General features: G+C 43.3%; 1 protein-coding gene across 7 annotated transcripts in view; it reads left to right on the top strand.

Moving 5' to 3' along the window:
* The window catches only part of ARID1B (AT-rich interaction domain 1B), a 356,628-nt gene that overhangs the window by 203,213 nt on the left and 140,286 nt on the right, over positions 1–13,129 (top strand). For 5 of the 7 annotated variants that reach the window (XM_084777436.1, XM_084777433.1, XM_084777431.1 and 2 more), the window contains exon 5: positions 7,622–7,663. The exons of the other annotated variants lie outside the window; for them this stretch is intronic. In XM_084777436.1, the coding sequence (XP_084633562.1) occupies positions 7,622–7,663 (42 nt within the window). The remainder of the gene's footprint in view (positions 1–7,621; positions 7,664–13,129) is intronic. 7 annotated transcript variants of the gene reach the window in all.

Consider the following 13,129-nt stretch of genomic DNA (forward strand, 5'->3'; position numbering starts at 1 on the left):
GTGCGCGTGTGCGCACATATGTAAAAGATTGAATTACAAAATTTCTGCCTAAAACAGCATTGCAGTTGAACCAAATTCAGGCACACAACACATGATAAATATTTAGAAAAAGTTCAAATACCATTTCCGGTTTGGTAGAGCTAATCACTGCTGTTCAATCTTCAGCATGGTCCAGGACCGTTCACTGCTCATCAGCTGCGATTAGTTTGGCTTCTTTAGAATAATATTTGTGAACAAGTATGAAAAGTTTCAGTGTGAAGTGGAAGCTGATGTGAAGGACACAGAAAGGGCAGCTAGGCAGATGTGACGTAGCTCTGAAGTACTGGTGCTTTCTTTGCACGTCATCTCCTGCTTTAGCGTGTGTTATAACGATCTGAAAGGAAAGTATTTCTTTTAAAAGGGTTTCAAAATTTTTATTTGAAAGTCTAGATTGTTTATGTACACATGTTGTGCTGAGAAAAATGACATTATGAATACATATTGGCCTATATTTTAATAATGTCCCAGCTTTATCTCTTGATAAGCACCGTGGTATGGAAATATTAACTCGTGAATACCCGGGAGTTTCTCTAAGGTGCAGAATTATTTATGTGTGTAGGTCTCCAGACGTCTTGTTCCTATAACTAGGAAGGTTGCTCTGGGTCAGAGAGAACATTTATGGAGGATGGATGTTGCTGTGGCCTGTGATATGAGCTGCCTTGCCTCTCAATGCCCACATTGTAGGCAGCCAGCCAAAGTGCAAAATCCAGGTTCACTGTAACAGTTAAGTACAGAAAGATTGTCGTCTCTATTCAGCCGTAATAAAACATCAACTCTAATCTGACCTGACTCATTTCAAATCCAGACAAATACCCACGTCAGGGAGGATGGCAAATATCTGTCTTTGAGCAGTGTACTTCCTTCATTGCCATTAATTTTCAAGACTTACCTCTTTTAAAGGAATTTTAAATCTACTCTCCACTGGAGAGAGAGACAGATGCCTTTGCTGTGTGTGTGCCATCAGGAAATGCCGCAGACTGGGGTCTGCCTTAGTTTACTCTAGTGTGGAAGGCAGGAGTGTACCACCAGCCATATGACTTTAACCTGTCATTTTCAACCTTGTTCCATATGTGTCTGCCTTGTAAGGAGTCATGCCAAACTTATGTTCATATACACACGAATCACTGCATTCATCCACACACATGTATTTGCTCAACACACTGAGTTCTTGATGTCTTTGGCATGCCTCCTTCCTGGTAACAGTGAGCAAGATAGGCAAGGCCCTGGTTCAAGTAGTAAACCAAGGAGAGAGTTTGCTAAGAGCTAAGCGATATACATGGGCAAGCATTTAGATGTTCTGTCAGCAGTGTTTGTGAAAGAGGCTCTGGTGTGAGAAGCACAGACTCAGGAGCTGGAGGAAAACCATGCTGACTGAGCGGCGCAATGAAGTCCTACACTTAGACCATCTTTCCAGCATTCAGCCAGCTGGTTCCAGGTTCTGCTGGGTTTTGGCTCCCTTCTTAAACCAGCCACCGATGAACAAGTCAGTGGCTTTGCTTCTCGGGTTGACTAGAGCTTTGCTCTGTGTGGCCATAGGGCTCGCTCCCATGCACCACGCCAGACTCACCCACAGGTGTCGTTAAGTTCCTAGAGGACGCTAGGGAGTGTGTTGCTTCCTGGTCCCTAGACTTCAACACATCACGGTGTCACTGCTGGTACTCAAGTTTATGATGCAGGTGCATCCCAAGCCTGGGTCAGATTGAAAGGACCGAGAAATGGTCTCTCTCTTTGGAGGAACTCCACATCATCTTTGAGGAGTGGCGTATTTTCTGCATACTCAGCATGCTGAATGGTTTCTGTAGTCTGGGACTGATTTCCTCTTCCTGTTTCAGGGATCAGAGGAAATATATGTACTCATTTAGAGCAGTAACTGCAAGGGAGTGTGACCTCGGCGCTGATTGCCGCCTTAGATGCCACAACCAGGTACATAAAAGACAGCTAGTGTCTTAAGACTCACAGACACAAGCATGTCACTTGTGAATAGGGAAGTTTGTGAGACACATTACTCAGTGTTGGATATAATCAGTGGTTTTGGGCAGCACATGCATATTTATTATTACTATTATTTGCCTTTTGCCCATTTAAAATATATTCAGGCATAGTAGTTCTGTGTAGCAGCACACACTGTGTGGGCAGTTGTGTTTTTCTGTTGCCGGATTACCAAGCCACTGAGCAGTTGTGCCAGGCCCATCCTTGAACTATGTGTGGGCTGAAGATGCTACAAGAAGAGAAAGGAGAATTAGAAAATTAAAGAGGAATGCTAGCAAAGGTTTCTGTTTCTATGTGCTTTCTTTTTAGTGGTTTATAAAATAAAAGTGAGTAAAATAATAATAATAATATTATTATTATTATTATTATTATTATTATTATTATTATCATCATCTGATATGGTAAATATAACTTCTATCATTGCTAAAGTCAAGCATTGCAACCCACTGTGAGCTGTTGGTCTTTGTATCTGTTTTGGGGAGGGGTAGGAGGGAGAATAAATTAGCCTGAACTTTAAATTGTCTAAAATCCTAAGACATAGTTGAGAGAACAGCTTATTTGTTGCTACTTGCGTTGCTTTAATGTAGATGAAAGTGCAATTAATGCAGAAGAGTTCACTTGGTGTATTGGTCTTTTGGGCACAACCAAGTAGGACATACCAAATACTTTTAGGTAGAATCACATTTTTGTTCCTTGGATACAGGTATAAGTCAAATTTGTTTTGTTTTGTTTTTAAAGAACATTCAAATTCTTTGCTATGAATTTGCTATTCTTTTTGAGAACTACTATTGTGTCTGAAAATCTACCATACCCCGTTTCCCCTTTGAGTTGAATAGCAGCGCACTTGGGTAATTTTGCCATTCCCATCTCATCCTAGAATTGGAGACAAAAATTATATCATTTTAATATTTAATTATGCTAAAGATACATTATTTCTAATCCCTAGAGGAAATAATGGATTGTTCTTCATCATGGTTATTCAAATGGAAAATTAGGCCTGGCTTACTCCTTATGCTTGTTATTTTGAAATAAATGCAGATGGATTGGATATTTAAATGTAAAAAAGTAAAGTCAGACATACTAAGAGAAAGTAGGAGTAAAAAATTTAAACTCAGAGGAGGATAAATTTTCTAGTATGGCACAAGTTATAGAAGGTATGGAGGAAATTTAAAATGTCAGGTTTCTGATTTAACCCTGTTTTGCAAATTTACTGCAGTGTACACATTTCTTCATATTAGATTTCTTTAAAAACTGAGTTTTTCAGTTATGTGATACTGTCTAGTGTAAACATACCATTTTTTATATAACTACTTCTTAATTTTGTACCCTTTTTCTAATTTGGCATTGTTAACTGATGATACCATTTGCAGTAAGCAATGTGTCACATTATTTCCTTTCTCTTAAAGATAGATTTCCAGGTGGGCACGATGTGCTGGAGGACACTGTGAGCTGTAGGTTCTTGAGTTTGATTTTGTTCTTGTTGTGGAGGGATGTTTGTTTTTCACTAACTACAAGTGTTCAGGAGTCTACTCTGCACACAAGTGCTGGCTGCGGTACTTTCTACTTTTACCAACATTGAAGATGTTGTGTCCATTTATCGCATTATTAATGATATTTGCTTCCTGTTGGCGTTACTGTTTTATTTTAACCTGTTACTTTTAACTAAACAAGATCTCCTATAGTAAATAAATAAGCTTATATCATAAGATAATATACAGTGAAAAATAAGTGCTCTGCCTGAAGGCAGTTATTGATGCCTTTCCCCATAATTCTTGGAAATCTTATACGTGCGTTGCACAGATGAACCACCCCTTGTTTATATACATATGCTACTTTTGTTCTTGACTTTTTTCATTAAATAGAATGTTATAATTTTTTCCTTCTTTATAGAAATAGAATCTCTTGATCTGTTCTTAGTATTGATATTTTCTAATTTTTTACAATGTATCTATTTATTAATGTGTGAATGGGGAGGGCACCTATACTAGGGCTTACATTTGGGGGTCAGTGGTGCCACCCACAGGAGTCCTGGGGACCAGCCTGGCAGTAAGTGCTTCACCTGCTGAGCATCTTGGCTCTAAATCAGTATTTTTTCTTTATGTGGAGAAGGGGGGAAGGAGTTGGAAAGAGAGAAAGGAGGCTTCTGCTGAGTTCCTTTTCTCAATGCCTGGGTTGTGTTTACACTCTCAGTCCTTGGCGGACAGCCACCCTGAGTTGTATGATTTTGGTTGAGGTGGCTGGTGGGGCAGTTAAGTCAGGGCCAAGGATTGGCTACTGCAATTGCTGACCTTCATGCTGCGCTTTGAAGTTCTCTTCAGATAAAACTTTGTAGTCACACGAGTTAGCCAGCATTCACTGTGGGCCCTTTGGCATCCGTGTGACAGGGCCTCAGTTTCCTAGCTAGGGAACCACAGCTTTGTTATAGTTTGTTTGTTGGTTCGTTCTAATGTGCATGGGGTTTTTGCCTGCATTTGTGTCTGTGTACAGTGTACAGCCTTCAGAGCCTGTCAGAGTCTCTCGAAGCTGGAATTGCAGACAGTCGTGGGCCTTGTGTGCGAGCTGGGAGCTGATCATGCTGAGGAGGAGCAGCTCCTGTTAACCTCCAGCCCTGGCTTGTTGTCTCAAGTCTCTCTCCACACCTCCATCCTGGTAGAGCTCTTGAAACCTTTCTGCCTCACTGAAGGGGAGCTCCCGTCCTCCATGGAGGACACTGGCCACTGCCCGCCGACTGCACTCTCTAAAGCCTGCAGCACTCTTCTTGGTGATTTATTTACACACCACTGGCTTTAGCTTTCTGCAAACTGAAGTCAGAAGAGAAGGGCAGTCTGGGAGATCTTAGCTTGTCCTCTTGGATTCAGAGTTTTTAAAATGAAAGTATAAGGATGCATGCGTACATTTCACCAGTGTGTCTATGAAACTCTCCACTGTGACTGTTTAGAGATACTAAGCACAAGCCTTGCATGAATCAAATACCCAGAAAGCCCCTCTCAGTGATTGTGGGAGGGTGTTTCTGTTGAGGAATTTGTAATGCAGATTACAGCAGCTAGGAAGAGCCATCATTTCCTTACCACTGTACAGCTTTCTGGTTCGGTCAAGTCTTTCTACTGAAAACATACTATGTATTTCCAGTACACATCTTTTGCTTTAACTTAAAAGTTAAGATTGTGCTATAACTAAATTAAATACAGTGTTGGTTGGTTAATAACTAAAAACTGACACCAGTGTATCAGATCAATGCAAATATACTTCAGTTTGTACATAAGTAGTTTCTGGCTAATAGATAAAATGGTTATCACATTTTTTCTGAAAATGTATTTTTGAGTTTATGACAAAAGTAGCACAGCTAGGCTAGCTCCTGGCTAGTTTACTGACCTAAGTGATGCGAAGCATGGAGTACTCCGTTGCCCCCACTAGAGGGGCTCTCTCCAGCCGAGACAGATGCCCTGGGAAAGCAGGAAATCATTTCTGTGACATTGCTGTTCTCTTGATAGTAAATTGAAGCTAATCTCGTGGTTTTTAAATAGGCTTTTTTTCTTCTGTGATGCTTACATTAAAGCCTTACAAAACAGAATGTTAGGACAACAAGCCAGGATGCGTATATTTTAAAATTATAGTACTTTGAAGAAAACAGTTTTGTGAAGTTGCCTAGGAAAAATTAGTTGTATGAGGTTTTTTGTTTTGTTTTGTTTTTGCTTTTGCGTTTTCAAGACAGTGTTTCTCTGTGTAGCCTTAGCTGTCCTGGAAATCAGGCTAGCCTCAAACTCAAAGAGATCCACCTGCCTCTGCCTCCCTGAGTGCTGGGATTAAAGACATGCGCCATCACGCCTGGCAGGTGAAATGAGTTTTAAAGCCTGGTAAGGGGTTATGAAATGCCCCTCAGGCCTGCAGTGGAGAGAAACCTGGCTGAGGCTGAAGCCAGCCTGTGTTCACAGTCACAAGTGAGTTCTAAATTCCACAGGGCGGGCTGCTCTCACCTCACGTTGTCAAATATAGTAAAGCCTTATCTTTAAATAGATTTCTATTTGCTACTGATTTTTTTTTTGCTACTTGACTTTTAAAATCTGTTAAAATATGCAGAAGTCATTCTGTAGATGCCAATCTCAGCTTTAATATGCTCAGCAATAATTGTGTATATGTGAAAATACCCACATCAGGTGGAGTGTCCTCCCTGAGTAACTCAAGATGGGAGACGTGTGCAGCTCACTAGCGGGTGTCATAGAATGCCCCAGTAGTCAACTGGGCAGTGTTTCCTTCATGTGCAGCTCACAAGTGGGTGTCATAGAATACCCCAGTAGTCAACTGGGCAGTGTTTCCCCAAAAGGATTTTAGCTGAAGTCTTCAGTGTTAATTAGGAGTTGTAATTGTAAAACTATCTGAGTCAGTAACTGGTGTTGTAGGAGGCAGAACTTGGGAAAATCAGAGGTGCAAGCTTTTGTGCATGTGCAGGAGGGTGATCCAAAGGGAAAGTCTATAGTAAGCTTCGTTTCTAATGTAACAGCTAGCTTTGGAAATTGGAGTGTAAACAGAATGGTGTAAGTGGATCCTACCATGATTTTCTACTCTCGTTGATCCAACATCTCAGTCTTTAGCCTAAAATCATGTTTGATACCAGCAACATATCAGAGAACATATGGTTTTCATCACAGAGTAGTTGTTGCTCATCTTCTCAGCCCTGCATCCCTTGGCCTTCTCTCTGCGGGGTGGGGTGGGGAGGGGCGGCCTGACCTTCATCCGTGCTTCCTCTTTTAACCCTTTCAGTTTTATGCTGGAGCTGGTCTGATGACATAGGCTTCCTTGGTGTTGCTGCCATCAGCAGCACCGGTTGCTGAGGCCTGAGCACATTTGTGCTTCCAGCCAGTGACAGGTCCGTTCCTTGCCCATGCCCACATGCCCACGTGCTGAGCACCCAGGTCTTTCTTTTTCTTTTCTTGGTCCTTTCCTTCATATCGGCTCTTGTTAGTAGCCAAACTTAAGAGCTTTATACACCAGACTGAGTAATTATGTTCAAAAAACAGCAATTATCAATACATGTCTCATTCCACACAGCTTTTAAATTCATGGTAATGAGCTCTGTCGTTGACTGCACAAGACTGACAGCCAGTTTTGAAGTTTTGCCATCGTTTTACAGTGTGCTGCCTAGGCTCTGCCTGCTTCTCCCAGAGCACTGCTTTCAAGAACTCTTGCTCCGCAGCATTCCGGAGACTCGCTCTGCCCACTCTGGTGTGAACAGGACAAGAAGCTACAAGCAGCAGCAGCAGCAGCAGGGCAACCAGCATAGTGGCTGCTTCTCTGAGTGTGACTTTCTCCTCACTATTCATCCTGTCTATCAGGAACAAATTAAAAAGTCCCACAGTATCTTGGGATGTGAGCAGGATGGTTTTGCTGAGGGAATTGTACCACACACATCGGGGCAGCTGGTCTGCTCAGTGAAGCCCACTGGCCCTGTGGGAACTCACAGAATCCTTCCCAACCTCCCGAGAGTCAGTTCAGCTGGCAGCTTCCTTTCTGTTTTCTGTCTCACCTGGCTTGGCCTTCTAGGGCTGCACTCAGGGGTTTTTGATAGTGCCTAAGTCATCTCTCCTTATGATTGCAGGTTGAAGTCTTGGCCTCGGAGGATGCTGCCTTTGGACTCAAGGTGTGTGGCCTAGTGTGGTCGATCATGCAGGTCCTGCCCCCATTCCCTAGGGAGGTGCAGGGCTTTGACGCTCTAACCAAACACAGAGGTCAACAAAGCACCCGTTTAAATGATCACTTGGGCTGTGTGGTTGAGATTAGAGCCAGGAACCCAGAGGCTTGGGTAGCAGTGGTTGGCCCTGAGTTTGCTTTAGCCCCAGAACAAGGTTTTCTGACACCCTACCTCATTGTCAACTCCCATTTTGCGAACCGAATAAATGTGGAACTGACTGTTAGCCTGCTGCACTGGACTTAGAGCCCCTGCTTTGCTGACCAACTGATTTCTCATCCCTTCTAAATTAATTCAGTAGCCCAGCCTCTTCCCAGAAGGAGCATGGTTGGTTGGCAAAGGCCTGTAAACAGAAGAGTTGTCCAGGAGTGGGTTTTAGTGGCTGCTGCACCCATGCTCTGGGCAGAGGGAGTGTGTGTGAGTAGAGCAAAGGGCAGAGCAAACGGTGGCTGGGCCTGGCTGAGCTTTGAAGGCCTGGGCTCTTCAGAGGCTAGCGGAGCGAGGAGGTAGGGGAGCTGCTATGGGCCAGGACCATGGCAAGATTTTTATGTCATGTATGTGAATGAAGACCACATGTAGAGCAGCCCATGGTCGTTTCTGCAGGAGGCCAGGGTAGAGTAGGTACCACTGAAGAACGAGGTTGCCGGGAACCATAGGCTGGGTGACTCTCACCTGGCTCCTTTCTGCTCTACATCTTCAGGGTCACATTAAAAGTTGGTTCCATTCGATTTTTTTCTGCTTGCCATTCAGTGTGCTCACAGGCTCATGACTATACCAATAAGGTGAGATGACCACCACCCCATAGTAATATTGGGTGCTATAAACTTACTAAGATTGTAAATTATATATAAATTAATAATATAATGTATGTAAATATAAATTAATAATATACATATATACTCAATGTGTTAAAAGCTTAATGTGTTTTTATGTTTCATGTCAGAAGTTACTAAATATTCTAATTCTGAGCAGTTAATTCAGCATTTACAGTATTTAACACAAGATCATCATCTTCTGAATCTCTGGTTTTGTTTTTAATTCCCAGCATGCACACTGAATGTTCACTGCATACTTAATAAACCTGTGAACTTTCTCCAGAATTCACTGCGTTTACATACGCAATAAAAGATGGAGGGTTAGTGAAGTGCACATCTCTGATACCCCGCCCCACTGGGCTGTGGCTTGGGGTGTGGAGTGTGTAGACCCAACCACAGTTCTGTTCTAACCCCAAATTCCATCAACACGAACCTTTTCCTAGTGAACTGGTCCAGAGTTTTAGATGTTTTTTACTTTTGCAGATCTGTAGGAAATTTTGTAGATTTTCATTTTTTACAGATTTTTCTGGAGCTCAGCAATTGAACCTCATCTCGAAAATTCATCTTTTTTTTTTTTAAAGAAAATTTAGATATTCAGCACTAGCCATAACTAATGTACCTTCCTATTGTAATTGCCAAGAAAAATAATTAAAATGTCCGCCCCACTTGTAGGTAATTCATTAGTGCTGCCTCTGCACAGGTGTGGCCTCCTCCAGGTCCTCAGCAGTGGGTCTGTCCCACATATGTCTGGGTTTTCTTCTCTTTCCCTTTTTTCTTCATTTCATTCTTTGCTTTCAGTTATTCACCACTTGTATGTTTTTCCTTATTGTAGGCCAAGCTAAAGTCTGTAAGCTTCACGTTAGTCCAGATGACTTGTCCTCAGTGTCCCCAGATAAACAGAGCGCTCTGGTGTCTGAATGTGGTGCATGTGACTGGGGAAACCACTCCAGTCATACAGAACTAACCTGATTGTTAGGGCTGACTGCATATTAGTGTTTCCACACACAGACACACACCACACACACAGACACACCCCACACATACAACATACAGACACAGACCACATGCACACACAACATACATACAGACATACAAAACACATGCACACGCATGCACTCCCCCCCACACAGAGACACACACACACACACACAGGGGAGTGATTATGCTGTTAGAAATAGAAGGGGGGAAAAAAGCTTTAAAATTGACCTGTTGATTATGAGGAGAAATTAATAGTAAACACATATCTAAGGAGAAACAGCTGATATGTCCCAGATCACTGGGTTTCAGTTTTCAGAAATGGGCCCAGCCATGTTACCCTGGCCTCCAATTCCAGGACTTGTTGGAGCTTTTGCCTCAGCCCAGTAATGGGCCCTACGAATACCAAACTGTACTCGGCTTCATAAGGACTGTGAAAATTTGACCGCCCTGTGTCTAGTTCTTTCCAGCCACAGGCCGTGCGTGTCCTTTGCCATCTAGTGCTTATAGATGGCTAAGTTAAGGATTATAAAGCATCAGGGTTTTTCCCTTCCATTCTGTAGGAGATTGCGACATCTGTTCCCCACCCCTCCTTTTATTAGGAGAATTACTAGAGACTTGGAGAGTTTAATTGCTTGCTCAAGTTCACACTGCTAATCAATAGCAGAGCTGGGATTTGAACCAGCAAGATCAAATCCAAAGCCCTTTCGCTTCTTCTTCTGGATGATGTCAGAATTACTGTGGTGTGTGCAGTGCCATCTGCCCACTCCTCCTCCCTTCCCATCTCCTTTTCGTCACCTCTGCTCCTACCCTTCCCCTCTGGCTAAGATTCCTCATGGCTTCTCCAACTCTAAACTCATCAGAATGAGTCCTTGCCTGCACGGGCCTGTGTGTCCTGTCCTGGTTCAGCGCCTCAGGCTCCAGCAGTGCTTGGCTGATTCTCTTCCAGGCCATCTTGCTTTGTTTTGCCCAGATGTTTCTTTCTCTCCACGTTGCAGAGCTCCAGCCTGGATTCTGCAGTCTAACCCCTGCCAGCAACACACCTCTTTCCCACTCCGGGCATATGTTACGTTTAAGACAGGAGCTCGCGGCCCGATTGGCGGGGCTCTCTCTGTAGCCCAGTCAGGCTGGCCCTGAACTTGTGATTTTCCTCCTCTACCTTAGGCTCCCAGGTGCTAAGGCTACAGCCTTGAGCATAGTCTTAGTGTCTCTCCTAACGAATGGGATGCATCATAGTGAGGGAAGATGGGAACATCTCTTTCTTGTCTGATGTGATGTAGATTCTACAGGAAACTCTGGTGCTCACTTGACAAAACAGTTTTAGCAACCCTGATGTGTTGTGGCTGTTATGGTTGTTTGTTTTGTTTGTTTGTTTGTTTTGTTTTGTTTTTGAAGAAGAAACCCTCTTTTTTTTTTTTTAGTCCTTTCCTATAGTTCTTAATATGAACAATTATAAACATTATATTTGGTGAGAATAGTTTAAAACATATCACAGGGGGCAGCAAGATGGCTCAGTGGGTAAAAACACATGCTGCCACGCCTGAGGACCTGAGCTCCCGCTCTGCAAACCACATGGTGGAAGGAGAGAGCCAACTCTTTCAAGTTGACTACTGGCTTCCACTTCTCAGCCATAGCACATATGCACTCCATAGATAGATAGATAGATGATAGATAGATAGATAGATAATAGATAGATAGATAGATAGATAGATAGATAGATAGATGGATGCATTTTGAAAACAATATATTTTACCTCCCAGGTGAGGAGAAGGCGGCAGAGAAAGCTCCCCTCTACTTGACCCCTGGTCCAGCAACCAGGGTAAGGATGGGAAAATAACAAATAAAAATGCTGATCATAGGAATAAACATACTGTGTGGATGGTAAAAAGAACTGGAAATGATGTGATTGAGGCCCTGTGGTACCCCATAAGGTGTTGGGGGTACTTTACCCTGTCTTCTTATGGCTACAGCCCTCTTTGGGGGAGAGTTTTACAGTCTCCTCTGAAGCCCAGAGTGAGTTTCGGGTTGCACTCTGTGTGATGCACTTCTGCCTGTACCTCTGCATTTCCCGGCCCCAGCTCTCCCCGGAACCTTCTGTAGTCTCCAGTGTTAACACTGCTGTTGGTCCCAGGGTCCCATTTTCTTATCTTCCTAAGACCTTCACATGACCGTTCCTAGTAAGTGACTCTGCTGGTGTCATTATTTTCCTCTTAGTTCCATGAAATTCCTAGTATTTGATGTATACACATGCGCGCGCGCGCGCGCGCGCACACACACACACACACACACACACACACACACACGTACACACACACTACTCCTTCTTACCAACTTTTTATATTATTTTGGAAAAAATTTTTAGCACTTGTTTGGGGCACCTAAAATTGATTGCTATGAAATGCAAAAGTCAGGTAAAGCTAGAATAACCAAGAATAGGGTTTTCAAGTAAATCTTGGAGAGGATGACCCTCACGGGTTACTTTTTATGCACATCGGGTTGAATAGACATTAGAGAAAAGGATGACCTTTTAAGGTCAACTTGACCATCTTACATCCACCTAACAGACCTGGAGCACAGTGTGCCTTTGAGCTCATCTCTCCTTGCCCTTCTCCAGGGTGCTCTCCTTCCCCTCTGCACCTCAGTAAGCTCCTCTCCAGCCAGAGGCCGACCTCCCACCCCCACGCCATCTTCTCCAGTGCTTCTGCGTGGGTGGTGCCTCTGGGCCTGTGGCCCCCACTGCCTTTCCAGCTCACTTGGAATTTCTCCCGAGCCACCTTCTTTTCATCGTTTTGTGTACAGCAGAGATGGCATGATGTGGCCTGGCCCAGTTCTATTATGTGGCCTTTTGTTCCCAGCAAGATTGTTCACTTAGAGACTTCATTTTGTTCCTTTCTTTCTATTCATGTTGGCTCGTGGGTAACAGTAAGTGCGTGTTAATGATTACTCAAGAGGTCTAATTGTGTAATGGTTGTGATCGCTGAGAGTGAAAGCCTTGTTGATGCTGGCATGGCACCGCTACATTCCGTCTCACTGTCCTCCCATTATCTGGGTCAGGATAGAGTGAGGCACTTTTCACTTGCGCCTCAGAGCCCACTAGAAGGAAGGCTAGCCCACTGGGTGTTTGCTGAGCTGGTGAGTGAGGATAGTTGACACTGAGGGATAACTGCTTGTGGTTTGTCGTGCTTAATTTAAGTGCACTTGTTAGTCAAGTTCTGCAGTAGTATTTATCGACCCCGCTCTGTTCCCTTCTCCTGCTTCCACTCATGACTGTGTGGCTGTGCGTTTCCGTGCTCACCGTAGGATTGCAGGCACAGGAACAACAAACTCAACAGAACCTGCTGCTTGTATTCTGCAGAACAGAATGGGATTCCATGTTTCTCTTAACAGCTACAAGTAACGAAGGGATTCATCTGTAAAATTCACACCAAATAGAAGTGAGCTTTAATGTGTTTTGCAAAATAAGGTATTTTTAATTGTGAAAATCTGCATACGCTAGAGATTGTATTTGCCCACAATCAAGTCACTTTTAGGTTTATTTCAACTTGGACATCATAAAGTATTCAGAAAACAGTCTATTTTACCCCCTTCATGTACAAGAAAATGTTATAACAGGATAGGTAAATGTCCC

The sequence above is a fragment of the Acomys minous genome, assembly GCF_964271855.1.
Source record: "Acomys minous genome assembly, chromosome: 3".
In the NCBI taxonomy this organism is placed as follows: domain Eukaryota; kingdom Metazoa; phylum Chordata; class Mammalia; order Rodentia; family Muridae; genus Acomys; species Acomys minous.